Source organism: Parasteatoda tepidariorum, chromosome 3, assembly GCF_043381705.1.
Source record: "Parasteatoda tepidariorum isolate YZ-2023 chromosome 3, CAS_Ptep_4.0, whole genome shotgun sequence".
Lineage (NCBI taxonomy): Eukaryota > Metazoa > Arthropoda > Arachnida > Araneae > Theridiidae > Parasteatoda > Parasteatoda tepidariorum.
The window spans coordinates 38,432,819-38,455,650 of NC_092206.1; the positions used below are offsets into that span (position 1 = coordinate 38,432,819).

Sequence of the window (22,832 nt, forward strand, 5' to 3'; positions counted from 1 at the left end):
CTCGTTCGCATACGCAAATATTCTGCATGCAGTGTAAATGGCTCTTTACTGTAGTTACCGCTACCTTGCGGCGATTTATTTAAACAATGAGAAAGGTTTTGTTATTATTATTATTTTTTTATCGAGAGATGGAGAATTAATGGCTGATTGCTGAATCTTCAATTACTCTCAGCTGTGCTTCCCTCATTTAGCAGAATATATGGAGTGAATCTGCTGCAGTATTTTCATAAATCCAAATAATGTCTGTGATCTCAACGCAGATAGACAAAGGCAAAATTTGAAAATATAAGAACCTTAACTATTTTCCATAACTTTGTTTAAATTCAAGACGATAAATTTTATACAATTATGCAAAAAAAGGAATAAATCCCTTAACAATCAGGCCCATCATCTAGTAAAAGAAGAAAAAAAAACTGTTTTTTTGTTCTCTCCGGTGTTCTCTCTACGGTGTTGAGCATTTAAATTTTTATTCGAAACAAGTTTGCTTTGAAAAGAAATCTCAGCAATCTCACCATATTTCTTTGTTTCCTTTTTAAAATGATAACTTGAATGAAAAATTATCTGCAGCGCATGTTGCCGTACTGGAAGGTTTCTGCCATCAAGGGGTGCCATGAAATTTTGAAAAATAATTTTGGACATTATAGGGAACAGCTCCCAGAACAATGATGCCGAATCTCCCTCAAAAATATTTTAAAAGCGAATTGCAAAATTTGGGACACATTAATGCCACTGAAAATAACAAAATCTTCATCATCAGATGCAAAAACGGATACATAAGTTTTTTTTAATAAATTACTTTCAATTTATTTGAACAATGTTTGCAAAAACAATAAAAAAAAGTTAACATTGCTCATGTCACGTCTATTTTTTAAAAAAAAAGTTATTTATCACAATCTAAATGTTTTAACGTCTTGAAGATTAGCTAAAACTATAGTTTTTGAAGCACTGAATAAAAAAAGTGTGCACATACATATAAAAACGACGAAGATTTTTAAAAATGTTTTTATTTTTTTCGTCTCCTACTATATTCTTTTAAATATTAACATGGAATATAATATTATTTGAGTTATTAAACAATGGAACAAAAATTTTAAAAATTATATTTTTCAAGTTGACAAAAAAGGAGAGAGAAAGTGATCGGCTTAGAATAAGAAAACTAATAAAGTTTTTTTTAATATTTTTTTTTAGCCTACTTGGAAAATACAGTTTTTAGAATCTTTATTTTGTTTTCTTAGTTTCAGTTTTGTGCCTGTCAGTCAGGTTACATCAGAAAGTGGAGAAAAAAACATAATTGGCGGTAAAATAGTTATAAAATCTACTTACAATATTTAGAAAACCATTGTAACTTGTCTAGAAAACAATTGTTCTTAGCATGGGATTTTAGGGATAAACACTCTTTAACAAGCACAATTTATTTATAATTTTCAACATTTAAAATTTAGAATACAGAAGATGCGTCTTAACGTAACACTAGCTGGTGAGGAATCTGAACTGAAACTTCCAGAATAGGAAGAGGAAAAGTCTCGATTTGCTTGCTTGATGGATAGTTCATACACATTAACCTGAGGTCATCAGAAAATACATAGACTCCTTCTACTCCACGAAATAAACTTTCGATGTATTTTTGCCTAATGGATGAAGCTGTATTAATTCCGTACATTAATCTTTTTGGAGTATAAGGACCTTTTTCTGTATTTAGGGTTGACAGTTTCTGACTTTCTTTTTCAACCTTCATTTGCAAATAAGCTTGGCTGAAATCAACTTTAGAAAATACCCTCCCGTCACTAAGTAATGCAGGAATATCTTTAGTTCGGAGGAGCGGGTATTTTTGTACCTTTAAACGTTTATTTACAGTTACTGAGTAATCAGCACATACCCTAATAGATCCGTTTTGTTTGACAATCGGAACTATGGATGTGGCCCAATCGGATATGTTTGTTTTCAAAATCAATCGTTCTTCGTTGCCAGTGTGCTGTTCCTTCTTTTTCGAGTATTTCAATTTCCTGATTGACTCTCTGCTTTAGCGCGGAGGGAACTAGCCGAATTTGCAAGAAACCGGTTTGGTATCTTCCCTTAACTCAAGCAGTTTTAATTGTGCTCTCAAGATCAATATGATCCTCTTCGAAAAGCCTGTTTAATAAGGCACGATTGCGGAGACAGCTCACAAAAGCATCATGCAGCATTGTGTTAAGCAGTTCATGTTCATAATTGCATTCTATTGCTAAATGAACGAAGTTCTACTAAATAAGAATTATTGTTTTCTCCTTCAAGTTGTTTCTGATTAAGGAAAATATGTCGGCTAGAAATAATTAATGGTTTTGGGTGGAGATGATCTTTGAGAGTGTGTTTTTGTTTTTTAAATTTAAAATCAGATTCAGCTGGAACGTAGGGTGTCAAATTTTTTTTTTTTTTAACAAATTATACAATTTAGTTGATATGCTGGAAATCAAAGTTTTCACTCGTTTTTCACTCGGAACATTTTGCATATCAAAGAAAGCTTCAAACTACTCCGAAAATGATTCGAAAATTTCTTGACAATTATCAAATTTCTCGAAATTTTCACCAGTAACGTTACTTTTGTTTCTGGTTTCGTCTTTCGGCTGAAGCACTGATATTAACTATTTATTTTGTTAAATTAGTTTAAAGATCATGTCTTCCATTTGGAGAAATAAATAAATTGTCCCACCTGGAGCAGTCTTCAAGAACAAACATTTTACCGATCTTCAGGTATTTGCAACCCTAATCCGAAATTAGTTTCGTTTTGAAGCGAAACTTTTTCCAATCGATGATTTTCCGCATTTATGTAGTGTAATTCACCATCTCATCGCCTGCCTGCTGTTTCGTAGCTTCGGGTTTTAGGAATAAACACTCTTATATTTAACAAGCACAATTTATTAAGAATTTACCTCATTTGAAATTTAGAATAAAGAAAATACGTCTTAACGCAACACTAGCTGGTGAGGAATCGGAACTGAAACTTCCCGAGTGGGAAGAGGGAAAGTCCCGATTCGTTTGCGCATGCGTGATACGATAGTTCGTACAGATAGCATCGAATGTCTAAATACATCTCACATGCATAGAGCGCCAGTTTGCTTATTTAGCCCTCAAGCTAGCCAGACAATGGTAAAAATTTCGATTAACGATATATTTATTTATTTTTTCAAAATAAGGCATTAAATTCTACATATAGTGGTCAGGCAACGCTGAAATTTTTATTGTCATCCAGTGCAGCTCTTAGGTTAAATTTTGATTTTACGAATAGCGGTTGCAATTTTGATTAACAATGTATATTTTTTTGTCGATATTATGGTAATACTGCTGGTTAGGAGTCAATGAATGGTTGAAACTAGCATGGTAAATTAGGGGGATATTTCCGTATCGTGATCTGTCACGCCAACTACAATCACCAAAATACCAAATCGATTTTAAACTCGCAAATTTTTTTAAAAAAAACATGTAGATGTTTGCCCGAGGGTAGCTACGAGTTATACCTTTCGAGTTGGTCCCTTTCTGTGATATTTTTTTTTAGTTTCTCACGGGCCACTGCCCGGAAGTTTCCAAGACTTGGCGTTTATTCTGCCACGGATCACGATACAGAAATTTCCCCTAAATTAGTACCAAGCTAAATTAATATTAACATACACTAGCTAGTCGGAAAAAAAATCAAAATTTTTTTTTGGTGATTGTTTCAATATCTCGTTCAATATGTGTGTATCACTCATTGATATTTGCTGTACTATCAAGCTAATTTGTCAGAAAATGTTGCTTGTAGCAGATGACGATTGAAATTTGTAACACAATCAATCACACTTAATTAAGTTTCGACAGTTTCCATCAATTTTTATCTGTAAATCCAATAATTTCAATATCTCATGTGTCAATGTCTTGTTCAATACATATGTAACGGCACATATAGTTTCGATGTGTGTATAGATCGGTTACTAATACCATCCTTAGCGAAGAATTATTTACGCTGAGATAGGTAAAGAGCTGCATGAGCAATTCAATGATACAATTTTGTTTTAAAGTTAAAGATGCTTATAACTCTAAGGCATGTAGTACAATTAATTTCTTTTATGTTTTTATTTAATAATTGTTTGTAACAGGTTTGGGTCTGAATCTGCTGAAAATAAAGATTTTATATTTCCATTGAAAATTGATAAAGCAAGGCACTGTATGTGATTATATGATATTGTATGTGCATGAATTATTTAGTACAGAAATACTTTTAAAACATCTTTGATTAAGTCGAGTGTAGAATGTAATGTTGCAACTCACTATAGTTAAATTTAATGTGACATGCAACGTTCAAAAAAGAAGAAAAAACTTGGAAACAATGCCATACTTGTGTAGGTAGCAAGATCATAAGTATAGTAAGTATTTTTCATGCGTAAAAACCTTCTGTATCTGTTATGCCTTATGAATTATTAGATCTCTTTATTCATGTTTGATATCATTTTCGATGTAGAAGTATATAACGAAAAATATATTTGATGTAAAAATACGAAACAATACTTCATTTGTCTAGCTAACAATTTAAGATGCGTATATACAAGAATAATTAGTTAAAAAAGGCACTTTTTTACACATAAAACCACACTAACAACTAAAAAATAGCCATATAATCAATCTTTGGTTTGATTATTAAGTTAGTCTATGGAATGTCACTACAACTGGAACAGAAAAAACGTTTTTAACTGTACTTACACTTGAAAATGTTTGAGATTGCCATATAAACTCCAAAACTGATTAATAGTAGTGATCAGATTAATAAGATTGATACATTTTACAAAGACACATGGTACATTTTCTCAAATCCTTTATTACCTAAATATTTTTGGTATTTTACAAAAATAATTAAACCTAAAATAACTTTATTTTGTTAAGTTAAGCACTAGGAAAATTACTTGATCATTTTTTTCTGCTATTATTAAAAATGATTAGTTATTAGACATACTAACCAGATTTATCGATTTAATATAAACTTACATTATATTATAGACTACAGATAAAGTAAGCTTTTATTTTTACATGAAATCTTAAAAATTTTTTTTTGAACAGTAGAGGGCAATTTATAGCGAATTTTTCTTAAATAATTTACTTTGTTTGCCTTTAAAGTTACTTTCATACTTGCGAAACAGTTATAGATAAACTAATTATTATATTCATAAATTATTACATAAGTTAATTGTTAATATAAATTACACACATTAATAATATATACTACATACTAATATGAACTGATATGAACCGAGTAGAGCACCGAAGTTAAGCATCACTGGCTGCGGTCAGTAAGCTGGTGGATGAGCACTTTGATAAGCCTGCGTAGGGACTGAGGGTGCTTGGTATCTGTCTTCGTTAATCTGTTATATTGTAAAGTGAACTTAACGTGCAGGCTACCAAAGTGAGGAAGCCATTCCTTCTGCAGAAGATCAAAATTGTGATGGAATTTCTTTGGCTCATCCTCGGAGATGTTTCTCAGATCGTCGCCAATAGCCCATTGAGCAGCTCTAACGCGACGCAAACTAAACACTTACATACGTACTATTAATATAAACTACATAAATTAATTATTACATTGATAAGTTTGAAATGCTTGGTAATTTTCGCATTACTACCCTCATTTAAATGAAATTCAGTGTTACATCTTAATTATTTTTTAAATTAAATTTTATAACGTTGTATAATTTATTTGCTTTCATTTATTAGACAGATATAAACAATTATACATGTATTTTTATGCAGTTTTTGTTCACTAACCATATGAAATAAATGTAGATTTCGTTAAATATTAACTAAAAATATCGAAATCATTTTTCTACATCTTTAAATCTCCTCAAGACAATTTTACCCTTTTCTTAAAGGACTTTTGTAAATATCTTTCACAAAAGTTTGCTAATTAAATGCATATTTTGGATATATTTTAGTTCTATAATGCACACCACATTTCTTATTCCAATAACGAAAACAGTGTATGACGTTTTAAAATGTTTTTCTTTCTTAAATTTAAATTTCACATTATTTGACTGGCTAATTTCAAAACTTTAAGATAGGAGTTTTAATGATTTACTATTCATTGTGCGACTGTGACTGTTTTTGTGTTCGATTGTGTGTACAAAAAATTCATATCTTGAATTTTTTTTATTATCGATAAAGGCATTTTTAAAAAAAATTAATTATTTTAATTATGTATTTAAAAGAACAAGTTGAGATAACGTTTAGTCACAGGGTCAGCGATACAACGCTCTTGGTTTGCAATGGATTCTAAATTATAGAGACCGCCTTCGACAAAATGTAAAAAGTTGTAAATAATTATCAATCTGATTTTATATCATCCTAGATTCTTTTATGAATCCTAGATTGATTTCTTACAATGATCAATATATTCGACAAATATTTGATATTCTAAATGTATTCAAAATATTCTAAAAATATTCTAAATATTCGACATGTGGTATTGAAAATTGAAATAAAGTAGAAAAAAATACATTTGTTTTCAACTACACCTTTTTGTCATACCATAAAATACCAGTTTGAATATACATTCCTTTTAAATTATTATTTTTTGAGGAAATCACAAATGTATTATTAATGCTAAATCAAATTGACGAAAAGATAGTCTTCTATCTACTTTTTAATTTTTTCAAAGATTCCAGAAAACTTAACTTTAAGGAGTCAAATAAACTACATTACCAATACATAATACTATATTTTAGAAGAGTATAGATGACTATAAATAGGTTTAATGCTGTACGGGCAAGCAAATCTAATTTGGTTATCAGAATGGATTTTTAATCTGTAAAAATAAGATCGAGTTCAATAATTATAAATACAAGGGAAAATTTGGCTAAATTTGGTTCATTCGGATTTAGTAAAATTCAATCTTAAAACTTCGACAGCATATTTAATTCTTTGTCTTTAACCGCTGTTTCTTTTATAAATTATTTTCGGATTCTCTAATTATAAGTAAAAATATTTTTTGGTATTTTAAATTATGAAAAAACAGTTTAATAGTTACTAAAAATCTGTTAGATTATCGGAATTATATTTGAACTAAAATAAAAAATCCAAGGAAAGTTGTTCTAAAACAATTTTTTTATTCATATTCAAAAATTTATCAATAATTGATTTTGTAAATTAAAGACATTTCAATGATGAATAGTTGTTTTTCTTAGATATAAATAAGTGCAAATTTGAACAATTATTGTTTGGAAGTGAGCCGTGTGTGGAAGAATTTATCTTTAACTCAGAAAAAGGTACCGGTGTTTCATGCTATATTTCCTAATCATAAATTATTAAATATAATATTTTTCACACCTAAATTATTACAAAATAGCGAAAAGAGTATGAAAAATATGTTTAGTAAAAATTTTGCTTCAAAGGGTTAAGAACGGCCTATTTTGATGATAGAAACGATAGAAAACACATGTAATGTGACTTTTGTGTTTTACTTATTAGAACTTGATATTTAAAGTTAATATAATAGATTGAATATCACAACGAGTGATACGTAAACACATAAAAATTATTCAACATAAAGACAGAATAACGTTGCTTGTTTAACTACCTCTGTAACTATATTTTTAATGTCTGAAAATGGTTAAAGAAAACTTATATTCAAATAAAATCTCATAATGGCAGAAACTGAAATATTTCACTATTTACATAAATTTATTGCAGTATAAAAGTTTATCATAAGTTATGAGGCCGAGTTCAAACTACAATACATATCGATCTATCATCTCCGCGGTGTTTTCACTTCCTTCAATCTCGCTGATATGTTGCATCTGGCCAACGTCTTGTGTGGAAACAACTTGGTAACAATCAAATGATATACCAGGCAGAGGTAGCTAATTTTTTGTCTTTTTTTTCGCCAGAATTTCATCAACTACAGTCAAGAGCTTCTATCGCTCAGTTGACTGTCGCAGAGTTTGCTGAAGCTGAAGCAGCATTTGCTGAATCAGAGTTTGATGAAGCCGAAGCAGCGCTTGCTGAAGCAGAGTTTGCTGAATCAGAGTTTGCTGAAGCTGAAGCAGAGCTTGCTGAAGCTGAACCTAAAGTAGCGTTTGCTGAAGCAGTGTTTTCTGGAACATCACCTGCAAGAGAAGAAAAAAAATATGTAATATTTTAATTTATGTTAAGGTCAACGTGTATTGACTTGCAAGAAACGTGAACCATCAGTTAGTCAGTTATATGGTATTATTTATTTCAAATAAAATAAATGGGCGAAATATACAGTTAAGTCTATAGCCTGTCTATATAAATAACTTCTCTCATCGCAAAGTCTAAGACCGTCTGCTGCTAAGGAAACAAGAAATAGCGATTTTGAATTGGGTAGTTATTTCTTTCTATTATTTCCCTTCCTTCGTCGACCATAGACTAATTCATCATTAAATATTGACCCAACACCATTACTTGAAATAGTTAAACCTTTTAACAATAGTCACAACCACTGTTCTCGAGGAGAGTTTTGTACAAAAACAGATTATACATTTAAGTTCCATGCATTGGGAAATATTGTCAATTGTCAAATGTATTGTTTTACACAGGGAAAAAATTGGCAAACAACATTCTATTTGAAAAATGATAGAAAAATGGTTGAATTCTTTGATGTAGTGTATCGTGGAATGAATTATGGAATGTATTCAAGGATGTGTATTTGGTATGTGTCATGGAATATATTTGTGGGTTTTTATTTGGAATGTATTCATGGATTGTATTTATGGATGTGTATTCTTTGATGACTTCCGCTACTTACATTTCGGACATAGGGCAGCCTGGATGCACACGCCTTTGTCATCTCTTTTGTAACCATCTCTGCAATCACAACCTGAGCGGCACATGAAAAACTTGCAAGAATGGCAGTTTGCAGTACATCTATTGCATGGGCTCATGCAATCCGTTTCTTCTTCGTGGTCTAAACAAACAGCTGAAGGAAAAAATATCTCGATTAAACATTTGCATAATGCATTCAAACTTGAAATGCGTTGAATTTATTTTCTGTTACTTAATAAATTTTTATTTTCTACTACTTAAAAATTTTCTGATCATAACTAAACAATCTTATTACTAGCGTAAGAATTTCTTGCTTTTTCTTTTAAATTCAGTGAATTTAAGTGAATTTTATTTTGTTCATTATTTATTCATTGGAGATTAGTACACTGCTGGCCACCGTAAATGCAGCACCCTGAAGGAAGCATGCAAATAACATGAAATTTACAACATGCATTAGCGAAGGTGAGATATGCAAGTGATGAGAATTTCAGCGCAGTTGCACATTACGCGTTTCTGTGGCCCCACTTCAAAGCGCTATTTAAGGCTTGGAGATTTCGACGATTTCAAGTTCGGTAATTGTGGTTTTCTCAAAAAACGATCAATTATGCCTCGTAGAAAAAAGCGATCATCTTTTGATCAAGTATCCGAGTTCGACAGAGGAAGGATAGTGGCCTACCGAGATTGTGGATTATCTTTTAGGGAAATCAGTAGTCGTGTTGGACGAAATCAAACAACTGTATTGCGGATATGTGATCGTTGGATGCAGGAGGGAACGACGGACCGACGTGTTCGATTGCATCCACCTCTGTGCACCACTTCACGCGATGACAGGCGAATTGTGCACATGGCAGTGACTGATCGCTCAGTCACATCACAAACCATAGCACAGCACATTCAGTCTGTAACGCATCATCCAGTGTCTGCACGTACCATTCGACGCCGTTAACAGCAGAGTGGTCTGTCCGAAAGACGTCCATTGCTTCGTCTACCCTTGACGCAGAACCATAGACGTCTCAGCCGCCAATGGTGCGATGAAAGAAGGATGTGGACGACAGAATAGAATGAAATTGTCTTTACTGACTAGTCACGCTTCTGTCTGCAACACCACGATGGTCACATTCGAGTCTAGAGACACCGTGGAGAGAGGATGCTGAACAGCTGCTTTATGCACCGCCATACTGGTCCTGCACCGGGTATTATGGTATGATCACTCTCGCACTCCTCTAGTACGCATTGCCGGTACTTTAAACAGCCAGCGCTACAGCTGGAGCCAGTTGTCCTTCCTTACCTCCAGAGCTGCCCAGAGCCATATTTTAACAAGATAATGCGCGATCACACGTGGCACGCATTGTCCAAGGGTTCTTCGTCAATCGCCAGATTGAATTGCTTCCCTGGCCAGCTCGCTCTCCGGATCTTTCGCCGATAGAAAACATATGGCCCTTGATTGTTTAATGATTGACCCAGATTACATCCCCAGCTGCCACACCAGTTCAACTTTGGCAACGTGTGGAAGCTGCGTGATTTACTGTACCCCAAGAACACATCCAAAGTCTCTTTGAATCAATGCCGAGGCGAGTGGCAGCTGTGATCTCCAACAATGGCGGCTACTCTGGCTACTGATTTTAGCAGGAACCACACTTCACAGAAGTCTACAAATTTAATCATTTGATACTTGGTCAACATGTTATCTACAAAATAAATTTTGTTGTAATATCTCTTGTCTTTCTTGGTGTTGCAATTTGGGTGGCCAGCAGGGTAGTATATATATTTTTTAATTTTTATTTTTCTTGCTAATGAAGGGCTTTCTGTCATGCCAAGTCTTCATGAAACATAATCGTTATCGTTATATCTTTTGTCGATAAATTGAGAGTAATAAAATTGACACATTTAGATAACAAGACTAATAATAATTCTAAATAGTAATTAGTCTTACGTTCATTAAAAAATTAAAGAAAATATGTACAATAAAAATGCGGAAAATACTAAATTAAAATTAATAAATTTATAATATTTCATTGATGAATGCAATTGCAAATTAATAAATGAAATAATAATTTACTTAAGGGCAGGTCAACTATATTATTTTTGTTTGGTTGACTCAGATGGCTTATTGAACTAGTTAAAAATAACTAATTGTATAATTAAATTATAGCTAACATTTAATTAACATAATTAATTTTTTTGAAAATTCACGAATATTAAAATTTTTTTTTCGAAAACTAGTTCAAAAATTGATTAATTTTTTAACGCTATTTCTAGCAATATATATATTTTTTAAATAAATTTTATTTACATCAGGCCTGAAACGAAAGAAAAATGTGAAAAAAAATATTTTTACGTTCAGCACATTCTTCAGGGTCCACGCAGCTTCCATCTACATCTCTAATGTAACCCTCTCGGCAGAAACATCCTTCATTACACACCGTGTCTTCACATGCTTCTGCTCTTGCGTAATTCTCACATGTGTTGTGACACTCAGGTTTGCAATCCCACCATTCTTCATCGATTCCACAAGCCTCTGGAGAAAGAAATTAATCTTGTTGTTTACGTGAATAATAAATGTTAATACAAGCTTATCTTATCCAGGGTGCGTAGCGTTTTTAAGATGTGCTTTGTATAAGTATAAATACTGGAGAAAATTGATTGATTGTGGAAAATTTAAGATATCATGAGTTGGACTCGAGCAGCAACATTATCCAATTAATCCTTATGATACCAATTAAAGTTAATCATTATTTTGATGAGATAAGCAATTAAAAACATGTTTTGCTAAATCATGGGCTACTAATTCTTAAGTACAAGTATTTAAAAATTTTATACTTTCATATGCGATATTGTTGTAAAACAATATGGTTTTCAACCTTAGCACAGTTTGAAAACCATTCCTGTAGAATTACTTGTTATACCTTCATTAAAAAGTAACAGTTTACAATGTAAACGGGGGGGGGAGGGGGCCAAATTCATCTGTAACAATAGCTTAAGATATTTCCGAACAATAAGTTAAGAAGGCGCTTATTTTCGATTTTCGTTTTTTAAAAGCTCTAGAAGGTGCTTTTTTCATTGGGTGTTTTTGAGAAGTGCTTAATTTTCCCTTTTTCAAAATGATACTTTTCCTCTACCATGTTGATTTTGGCTACGAATTATGCAAAAAGACACAGCTCACATAGTTTTATTCAACGTTTTCACAATTAATTCAATCCCAATCTATTTTAGCTTATTGTCAGTCCGTAGCGTATGAAAACGCCATTCGTTATACATGATTCAAAATTTCATGATTTTTGACAATTGTCAAAAACAATGTCAAAAATTTTTTTTTTTTTTTTTTTTGGCTTGACGGTTAAAACAAGATAAAACCGTCAATTGTCAAAAACTTTCCAACCCTGCCTAATTAAGATATTTTTTTTATGTGCTTAAAAATATTTTTTGAGTGCTTGAAAAGTGCTTAAAAGGTGCTTATTTTTTGTTGAATAATTTGGCTACGCATCCTGTTATCTTATCATCGTTGTTGAACAGCTGACCCTATTTTAAGTTTACGACTACCAATGTTTAACTCCTAGTGATCTTGATCACAATCCAGAAGACAGGGGAACTCCTGGGTCAAGCATTGGGAAAAAATTTGCCTTCGTAGAGGACTTTTTGATGGAACTAACTCTCATTTGCGTCAACCCGGGTCACCTCATAAGGAGATGAGCTCTCTCTCTCTCACCTGAGCCAATACGACTTAGTTAATGCACGCTATAAAAAAGTGGGAAAACTGAAATAAGACGAGGTAGTAGGATTAGGTACGTCCTTATCAACACTGTTTACCAGCAGGTAAATAGTGATACTTATTCTGTAAGTCAAGAATAAACCAGAATCAAATAGACAACTCGTTATATTTTTACCTTGTAGCGTAGAAAGGTTAAGTACTAACTGATTTCATTGGCAAAGCATAATTGATTCAAAATCAAACCGTTCTTTGTCAGGATGTCAGATTTTCTTCGGAAAAACAAATGCATCAACATTTGAATATTTTTAAACACGAATTATTTTATTTTTATGTAAATAGCGATATTTAAAGTTTTTTTTTTAAGATTACAGAAGCTTGAGAAATATCAATCCCCCTCCCCCTGTTTTTTCACTCAAGTTCTGAAAATTATTTTCACTTCAGAGACAGTAAGCATCTCTATAAGAGTTACAAGTATACAAGTACACGTTATATAGGTACAACTTTATTATTTATGAATTTCTTCCTTATTTATATTCAGGAAGCAAAAGTTTCTAAATATAGATTTTTTTTTCTTCACAATTTAGATGTCAATTAATTTTTACAATTTACCAATTTTAATTTTTTAGATTAGTTGTTCATTTTTGTTTATTTTTTATTATCTATTATCGCTTCTTTTTTTTTAAAAACTTTTTGTACAACTTGAATTGATTGTGAAATTTTTTTTGATTCAAGATTTGTAATTTTTATGATTTAAAAAATATCGGATTCGCTCTGTTTTATCAGTTATTATTCAGTTCAGAGACTAATTTACGAAAGGTCATTTGAAGCACATGTCCCAGGTTTCAAAGTCCAATAGATATATAGCCAAATTACAGTTAACTATTAAAAAAAATCAAAAACAAAATTTAATTAAAAAAATCTTTAAACAATTTGAATTTTTAAATAAATAGTAGGGTCAATTGTAACATTTTTTACTTAACTATTTTTAACTAACAAAAATTCCAATATATTATTAGTATTAATTGACAGACGAGTAAAGTAGACTATCCTCTACTAGAAAAAAAATAAATACCTTATTTTAAATGTTATTATACTAGTTATTAAAAATTTTTGACAGTCGTGCACTCGTTACAATTGTTCCCACGTACGGGGTCAATTGTAACAGTTCATAAATTCAATTAAAACATAGTTAATTATACATATTATCATAGTTGTGATATATTTTTTTATTGATCAAAATAGTAGTGATATTTTAGGAGTAAAAATAATAATGAGCAGAGACCTAAAGGGTTAAACTTTTAACTTTAAGGGGTTAAAAATTTTAATTTATGCTGTGAAAGGTGACAAATAAAATAATGCACATGCAACATAATATAAATGATATAGGAAACTATTGGTGGTTCTTAAAGAGTTAAGTAATGGTTTGTAAACATAAGATTATTTATTTTCAGCTGTTACAATCGTCCCTTTACTTATTGTTACAATCGTCCCCAAGACGCCATTTCAGCTTCATTTGTTAAAAACAATGCTAGTTAATTAACAAAACTAATATTTTTGTTGAAATGTTAATTAAGGTGTCCTCTTACATATTCGGTTAATAATTTTTATTTGTTCAAACAAAATTACTTTGTTACAATATAATATTCTAATAGCAAAAAAAAATACTTCCGTAGCGTGAAAATATCTTTTGTGATGTAACTCTTTCAAAAGTACATAAAAATGGTTGCCAGCAGGGGTGTACATGTAGATTTATTAAACAATCCTAGTGCGCCACCTAGGAACCAAATCTAGAACCCGACACTTGAAATTTTTCTCTGTTATAATCGTACCCTGTTACAATTGACCCCACTCTCCCCTACTCTGTTTTTGTAAAATCGGTCCCTGATTCCGTTTACTTACGTTGAAAACAATCTTTGACATCAACACAGTTTCCATTTTCATCAATAACGAGTCCAGGACTACAGAAACATCCGGGTTCACAAAAGTTCGGTAAACAAGGCACATCACTATCAAAGTTGAAGCAAGTGTGCTGGCAATGTGGTACACAACTGTAATAAGTCTCATTAACTTTGCACTTAACTCCTAAATAAGGATTCACAACATACATACAAGATTAGTAAAATATTTTTTTTTCTATTTCTATGAAGCTAAATTCAACAAACACAAGTAAAAGTATGGCACTTGAGATGCTATTTTGATAATCAAACTTCAATCGTACTGTTCAAGAACCAGAAAGTACTTTTAAATTGTGCTTCGGAATTTTTGAGCAAATTCCAAGGTAAGTTTAAATCGGCATGACTTTAAAAAAAGTAAGCAATTTTTAATCCTAGATTTTTCAATGTAAATATAACATTAGTCACCATATAATGCTGTGGAGAGGGGGTAATGGGTCGGCACACACTGATACGACGTTCCGGTACTTTTTAGTGAAGCAGAATACAAAAGTATTTAAGTATTTTGCTTTTATGAAAAGTTTTATAAAAATAATCCGCTTGTAGCAGTAACAAATTGAAGCCAAATGTTGGAAACATGTTAAAACAGAAAAAAAGCAATTGTACTAGATTGAGACAATAAATCTGTCACGAAATTAATTACCATTGAACTCAACATTTCTGTTTTTAAACTGCGACAGTGAAATATTATTTCCATACAGCTGTTTCTAAGAATATTGTTGATAAAAACAATAACTCACTATGGAAATTTTTTAAAATTGTTTTAAGTTGCTTTACTTATTAGTTTTATTTATAAATATTTCATAAATTTTTAATCTCCTAAATATTATAAATAAATTTTTAAGAAAGAAAAATTAAAAATGCAAGGGAAATTTTTCGATTTAGAAAAAAAAAATTAGGACTCCAAGGAAATAGAAATAAGGGAAATTAAGTAAATGAAATTTCGATAATTTCAGATGATAGGATAATTGATGATCAAATCAATTACATCAAGGAATTTTTTTCTTCTTTTCTGTTGCAGGAGATTTTTTTAACAGATTTTAGATACTTTTGTATTGCTGATATAAAATTTGCGAACAATTTCTTTCTCTAAGCTCCAGTGTTTTTTAAAAAGGCATTTTATTCTATTTTTTTGTCGAAATATGAATGTTTAAAAATGTCATATGTCACGGGGGATCATGTAAAAGTTGCAACAAACTTCTAGGGAAATTAGGTCATATCATTGGGATTAAAATTGCATAGAAGCCCATGACTGGAAATGTCATCATGCGCCGCTAATAGCACTTTCATATTATGAATTGTTTCTCTGTTAGCTTCTGGACGAATATTAGGGAAGCAATCATAGCCGCGCGTATAACGAGATTTCCGAACTTGAGTTTCTATGCAATTTTAATCCTGATGATGTGCCCAACCAAACTCCCATAGTAGCCTATCTCAATTTTTACACAACCCCCCATTATACATAATGTTTTTAAACTGGTACATTTTGACAAAAATAGACTAAAAACGTCATTTAAAAAAATCTGTAGTCCCATTAGGAGCAAAATTTATTTATAATTGAAATCCCGATACTCAAATTGGGCAATATTTGCACGAAGGTAACAGAAATTTGTACCCAAATGTTATCAGCACTTTAACACTGCAAAAAGAGAACATAATTATAAAAAAACCAAAAATTTTTTTATAAGTTTCAAATGCTGAAAAAACACTGAATCGTATATAACAAACCTGGGGGAGGAATGGCTGTAACAGGAAAGTTTTCTCCTTCATCTTCATCCATATCAGATGTTGAATTCCCACTAACTTTTGGCATTTCAGTTATTTCCCCTAGATTATAAGTAGTCATAATTATATGGTGAATTAGAAGCTATTTTTTTTATTTTGAAAATTTGAGAAATTCAAAAAAGGACCACCATAAAGAAATTCTTATCGTTGAAATTAACTGATTCGGTAATTTGGGTAGAGAGAGACGTTTCACTCCTTATTTTTGTAACAGGGCAACATCACCGACATGGATGCTGTCATTGTTGCCCTTGACTTTGAAGTGTGTGGATAAGCGTTTCTATTTTTAAATTACATTTTATTAAATTTCTAGCGAGTTTGATTCTATATAAGAACACAAATTGTTAATTATAAAGCTGAATTTGTTATAAATGACTCTGTTGCACATTTGCATCAGCCTAGCATTGACGGCCGGGACTTTTTCAATGAACTGTCAAAATGTTTTTCATAAAAATATTGTTTCCGTTTTATATTTAAACGTACCAATATCTTTCTCAATATTAAATTAGCTTTGAAACTTTTGTGTTGTGCGATTTTAATAGACTTTAAAAATAAAAACTAATAATTTTCTTTCGATAACGTGTGTAAATGTTTAGATTAAAGAAAATTTACTTACCATTAGTGGATACCAAACCCGCAGTTGTCAGTTTTTGTGCATCATTTTCTTCTTTAGTGCTTGCCATTTCTGTTGTAGCAGCATCATGAACACTACTTGTTAAATCTGCCATGGTTTCTGTTGTAATACTTTCAAATGCCGTTGAGGTTTGATGATCTGGAGTTATGCTTTCACTGACTGTTGTGGAAGTAGTAAGATCCATTAAAGATTCATCTGAAACAGCAGAAGTCGAAGATTTCTCTGAAGAGGTTTGTATTGATTCGGTCAAGGTGGGAGATGATTCAGTAGTGCTTAATAAGATAGTTGGAGAAACTGTTGTTTGAGAAGACGACAAAAGTGTTTCAGTTGATATTGGTTCTGCAGAAGTAGTTTCAATCAGCAATTCTGTTGAAGATGCTGGCACTTCAGTAGAACTTAAAGGATTTTCAGTTGATGTCAAAGAGGCATCAGTAGCTGGAGGTATTGTCAGACTTTCTGTAGAACTTAAATGTATTTCTGAGGCAGTTGTAATTTCTGCCGTTGAGCTAAGAATGGGCTGGGTAGAAAAACTTGATGCCTCGGAAGTAGAAAGTGATTCGGTTGAGGTTAATTCTGTTTTCGAGGATGTTTGCTCACTTTGAGAAGTTAAATACATTTGTGTTGTAGTTATGTATATTTCTGTTGAGGTTAATTCTGTTTCCAAGGATGTTTGCTCACTTTGAGAAGTTAAAGATATTTGCGTTGAAGTTATTGGTGTTTCTGTTGAGGTTAACTCTGTTTCAGAGGATGTTTGCTCACTTTGAGAAGTTAAAGATATTGGAGTTGTAGTTATTGGTATTTCTGTTGAGGTTAATTCTGTTTTCAACGATGTTTGCTCACTTTGAGAAGTTAAAGATATTTGCGTTGAAGTTATTGGTGTTTCTGTAGAAGGTGTTTCAGATTGTGAAATCATTTCTGGAATCGTTGAAGGTACTTGCGTAGATGGAGAAATTTCAGTTGGAGACGAAGGCGTCACAGCGGCAATCATTTCTGGAGTTGTTGATGGGATGTCTGTTGATTCTGAAGTAACTGCAGTTGATAATGTTTCAGTTCCTGTAGATGTTTCAACAGGGGAAGTTGTTGTCTCTGGAAGTTTCGTAGGTGTAGAAAGCATTTCTGGAGATGTTGAAGGGATCTCTGTAGATTCTGAAGTTATTACTGCAGAAGATTTTGCACTCTCCGTAGTTTCAATTGGTGCAAGACTTGTCTCTGTAGGTTTCATAGATGTAGAAAATATTCCTGTAGAGCTAGAAATTGTTTCAGTAGATGAAGGTAACATTGTAGAAGTCGTTAAAACTGTCATTGTTGTTACAGGCATTTCAGTTACAGTGGATTCTATTTCTGTAGTAGTTGATGGCATTCCTTCTGTAGATGTCGATGGTGTTTCTATTGTAGTTGTTGACAGTATTTCGACGGGAGTGGATATAAGTGTTTCAGTAGACATTGAAGTAGAAGTTGAGGGTATTTGAGAAGAAGATGAAGGTTTCATTGTGGAAATTGTAGGCATCAATGTAGATGTTGAAGGCATTTCAGTATATGCCTCTGGAGTAGTATATATTTTTTCAGGAAATGTTGAAAATGTCTTTTCAGATGTAGAAGATATTTCTGTAGAGGAAGGCACCAACATTGGAGTGCTTGGAATAATTGTCAACTCACTTTGGGTCAATTGTAGTTCCGTAGTAGATTTTTGTGTGTCAATGTCACTTGATTGGGTTATCAATAATGTTGATGTATAAGGCTCTGTAAATAGATGTTATAAGCACGATTAATATTTGATGTATGCCTTTTGATGACATAAAAGCTGTGAAAACTTACTTAACATTAAAACTTATGCCATTAGAGTAATTTCACATTAAATTATTTATACTTACAAAGCAGGAAGGTTAAGTGGAAAAAAGTAGATGAATTACTACTTATAAGCATCGCCATTTAATAACAATTAGCTTGCGGATCAAATGATTTTGTCTTCAGAAAAATATTAGTGATTCTTTGACAACGAAGGAAATTAGAAAACAAATCAAAGTTAACGAAAATCTAATACGTAAGTAGTATATATTTAATACCACCCAATTTAAATACCCACCAAGCTTCCGAGGAGATTTAAAAAAATCATATGTTGAAATGAAATTTTTATTGATAAGGAATTAAATCGCTTCAGAAATAAAATACACTAACAATTGTATTTTACTACTTACTACTAGATAACAAAAGTTAAGGTTTCTTAAATTATATGAATATATATCTAAACCTGATTTAAATAATTAATAATTTAAATATTTAATATATGGTAAAATATTCACTGTATTGACGTTAGTTAAAAAAATGGTGTTTGCAATTTTTGACTACCTAAAAACCAAACATGGCTTAGTAACTGACTCTCTTTTTAAAACTCGTACAAATTAACTATCAGAAATTGATATTTTTATTTTAAAGAACGACATATTTTGAAATCTCATTTTAGTTGCAGCTACGTTCAAATACTTGTAGATAAATGTCTTTAAAAGACAAATATATGTACAAATCAATGGCTATCACTGCAATTGCTATAATACCTAATTCTAAATAAAGGACAGTAACCATTCCGGATATATATGATATAATTTGATTATATTATAATATTTTACACTAACAATTTAATATCTTATGGAATCTGTTAAAAACTAATTAAAAAAATAATGTGTTTGAAAATAGTTTTGCTCCTCAGAAATATATGAAAATCATATTAAATTACACAGTATTAAAGCTCATTCTTCCGAATATTGATACAACTAACTCAAACAAAAGATTTAGTTACCTTCTGTATTTATTAGTTCTGTAATTGACGAGCTGGAGTCTTTTGGCCGAAACTCTGACAATTTGTTAGATAAGTATTTATCAAAGCTTGAAAAATCTGGTTCGTTAAATGAGTCATCAGTAGATTCTGTTGGAAGATTCATATTATTCGGACGTTTATGTAAGTGGCCTTTTTTTCTTCGTCTCATTTTTCTTCGCTTCGGAAAATTATTTTTACGACGAAGTACGGTACGATTTTTAGATCTTTCCTCATCGATAATCTCATCTATTGCTTCATTTATGTCTGGACTAGAACTGTTGTAGGAATTCCTTCTCAATCCACCAAACAAGTTCTTGAAATAATTCAACAGACTACTGGTACTATTGTCGCCGTCATCTGATTCGATTGATGGGGAAGGAATATCGGTACGATTTTTAGATCTTTCCTCATCGTTAATCTCATCTATTGTTTCGTTTATATCTGGACTAGAACTGTTGTGGGAATTGTTTCTCAATCCACCGAATAAGTTCTTGAGAAAATTCAACAGACTATTGGTACTATTGTCGCCACCATCTGATTCACCTGATGGTGAAGGAATATCGGCACTGTCAAGAAAACTCAAAGTTGTAGTCTGTTGTGACTCAAACATTGCAGGGATGTTCGAAGTTTGCAATGTATTTTCTGGTACCGTTGTCCTGGCTAATGATATTGTTGACGCATCCGTAGTTATGAATTCTGTTTGAGTTATTGTAGGTAACTCTAGAGAAGACGAAGGTGTATGATAGGATGTCATTTCGGTGGATGTCTGCATGCCCAAACCCCACTTCATTGTCGTTTCAAACTGTTTAGATGTTTCATCTATTCCATCATCTGCTTCATCATAAACTCCACTGATTTCTGATAAAAGAAAAAGGATGTTATAAATGGAGTTATAACAAACTTTTAAGCTAAGTAAACATTCTATTACCTTCAAGAGTCGAAGTAGGTGGAGAAGAGGTTGTTGCAGAAGATCCAAATGCTGACTTTAGGAAGGAGAGCAACTTATTGTAGGTACTGTCGAATCCCGTAGACTGATCCGTACCATCGTCTGAGTGGTTATCATTTGATGCTTTTAATAGCTCATCTGGTTTGGGTTTTGAATTATTATCACTATCATTAGGTTCCCGCGCACTTCCGATTATCTGACTATAATCTTTATCAGTTTTATCAAAATCGTACGATTCAGGTTTCTGACTTGAATACAAAGGTGACGGAGTTGTTAAGGACGACCCAAAGGCAGACTTTAAGAATGATAGCAAATTATTATACGTATTGTTAAATCCCATTGACTGATCTTTATCACGATGTCGGTAATTTTCGTTTGAATCATCATTTGATGCTTTTAATAACTCATCTGGTTTGGGTCTTGAGTTATTATCACCATCATCAGGTTCCCGCGCACTTCCGATTATCTGACCATAATCTTTATCAATTTTATCAAAATCGTACGATTCAGGTTTTTCACTTGAACTCAACGGTGACGGAGTTCTTAAGGAAGACCCTGGCTTTAGGAAGGACAGCAAGTTATTATAGGTATTGTTGAAACCCATTGACTGATCCGCATCATCATCAGGTTCATCAAAATTATACCAATCGGGGTTTTCGCTTAAATTCTTTGAATTATAATTTGTTTCATACTCCATGGGATATTTTTTATGCATTTTTTTACGTCGTCTCTTAATTTGCGGTCTGTAATTTACGGTATCATTCCCATCCCTCATTCTATTACCAAATGGTCTGCGACGGTGTTTAATTCCGTACCTATTTCGGTGGGGGTGGTGTTTTCCCCGTCTTCGATACATCGTCGTATTATGTCTGGGATGGTGTTTATTGTTTTTATAGACATTTTTTGTCTTATTCATATCTGGTGTCATGAGGGTTTCATAAATTTCACGAGGTTGTGAAAACGTTTGAGGACCAGCTATCATAGAATAATTTGTGTTTGGGTAAATTAAGCTATAATCATTATCTTCTTCGGATGAATCGTTTTCGTCAGTATCTGAATTATCAATTGTATCATATTCGGAAGAATCCTTTTCAATGATTTCTGGGGAGAGGAAAAAGGAATTTATTTAGGGATTTGGTTATTTAAGAGTATCATACAACAAAACAAATTAGTATATGATAGATAATAAATGATATTTTAAGTTGTTAGGTTTAAAACTTTCCTAACATTAATTGAAATGCTAAAAAAAGTGCAAAAATTAATTATCTATCTATCTATATATATATATATGGGTCATTCTCACGAAAACTGTCATTTTTCAGTTCATAAAATCCCAAAAAAGTAAAGTGAATAAAAAGCTCTGAAACTGTACTGATAAAAGTTCATTTACAGTTTCGTTTTTTTTAAATTTATCTTTGTGCCAATAGGTGGCAGCATGAGTCTTAAAACTTATAGTAATGACAGTAAAAATAAACCTTTAATTTTATATACTTCACTTTTGGTTGGAAATTTAATTTGTAATATTGTATGGTGGCAACACACTGGGTTGGATGATAAAATTGATGTTTTTAGGGGGTTCTGTTGATGTTCACGAGCTGAGGAGGTGGTTGAAAAGCTCCTGGAAAAATTGTTGATTATCCAGATGATGTGTTAAAATCTTTTTTAGAGTAGTGTAATCCGTGCCTTTTGGTAAGGCATATTGGTTGTTATGTGTGTGAATAACGCAAGGGTTGCCAAACTTTTTTGATCATCGACCCCTACATAATTTTTCGAAATCTCCATCGACCCCCATAAAAGTAATTTTCTGTTAATTAAAATAAAACTCTATTAGATACTGTATTTGTTCATTTATTTTATGATTTTGAACATTTATTAAAGTAATAGTACATAGTGTAACAATAGTTTATGAAAAATATATTAATGTTGAAATATAAATATTTATGAAATAACAAATAATTATAAGTAAGTCGAAATAATAAGTAAAGTAACTACAGATTTATTGCTTCTTAATCAATGACATGGGTGTGCCTGGTGTTTTTTTTTCTGCAAGGTTCGTTATATTGGGTTCAAAATTGGTTAATTTTAATCTTAAATCCCCTCGAAACTCCACATTTAATTTATTTCTGTTCTTAGTTAAGATTGAATTTACGTGACTGAAACCGGCTTCAACCATATAGGAACTTGGAAATGCTATCATAAATGGCTGAGCTATTTCGTAAAGT

The 22,832-nt window shown here is 31.9% G+C and overlaps 1 protein-coding gene across 4 annotated transcripts in view; it reads right to left on the reverse strand.

Annotated features, from left to right (window-relative positions):
• Positions 1–7,077: 7,077 nt before the first annotated feature.
• The window catches only part of LOC107437944 (serine-rich adhesin for platelets), a 32,179-nt gene continuing 16,424 nt past the window's right edge, over positions 7,078–22,832 (reverse strand). For 3 of the 4 annotated variants that reach the window (XM_071178509.1, XM_043039136.2, XM_043039137.2), the window contains 8 exons: positions 20,593–21,711; positions 19,647–20,522; positions 16,835–18,592; positions 16,165–16,263; positions 14,384–14,566; positions 11,114–11,293; positions 8,759–8,929; positions 7,078–8,096 (listed from right to left, as the gene is read on the reverse strand). In XM_071178509.1, the coding sequence (XP_071034610.1) occupies positions 7,912–8,096; positions 8,759–8,929; positions 11,114–11,293; positions 14,384–14,566; positions 16,165–16,263; positions 16,835–18,592; positions 19,647–20,522; positions 20,593–21,711 (4,571 nt within the window). In that variant the 3' untranslated portion in view covers positions 7,078–7,911. The remainder of the gene's footprint in view (positions 8,097–8,758; positions 8,930–11,113; positions 11,294–14,383; positions 14,567–16,164; positions 16,264–16,834; positions 18,593–19,646; positions 20,523–20,592; positions 21,712–22,832) is intronic. The other variant, XM_071178510.1, reaches the window with a different exon arrangement.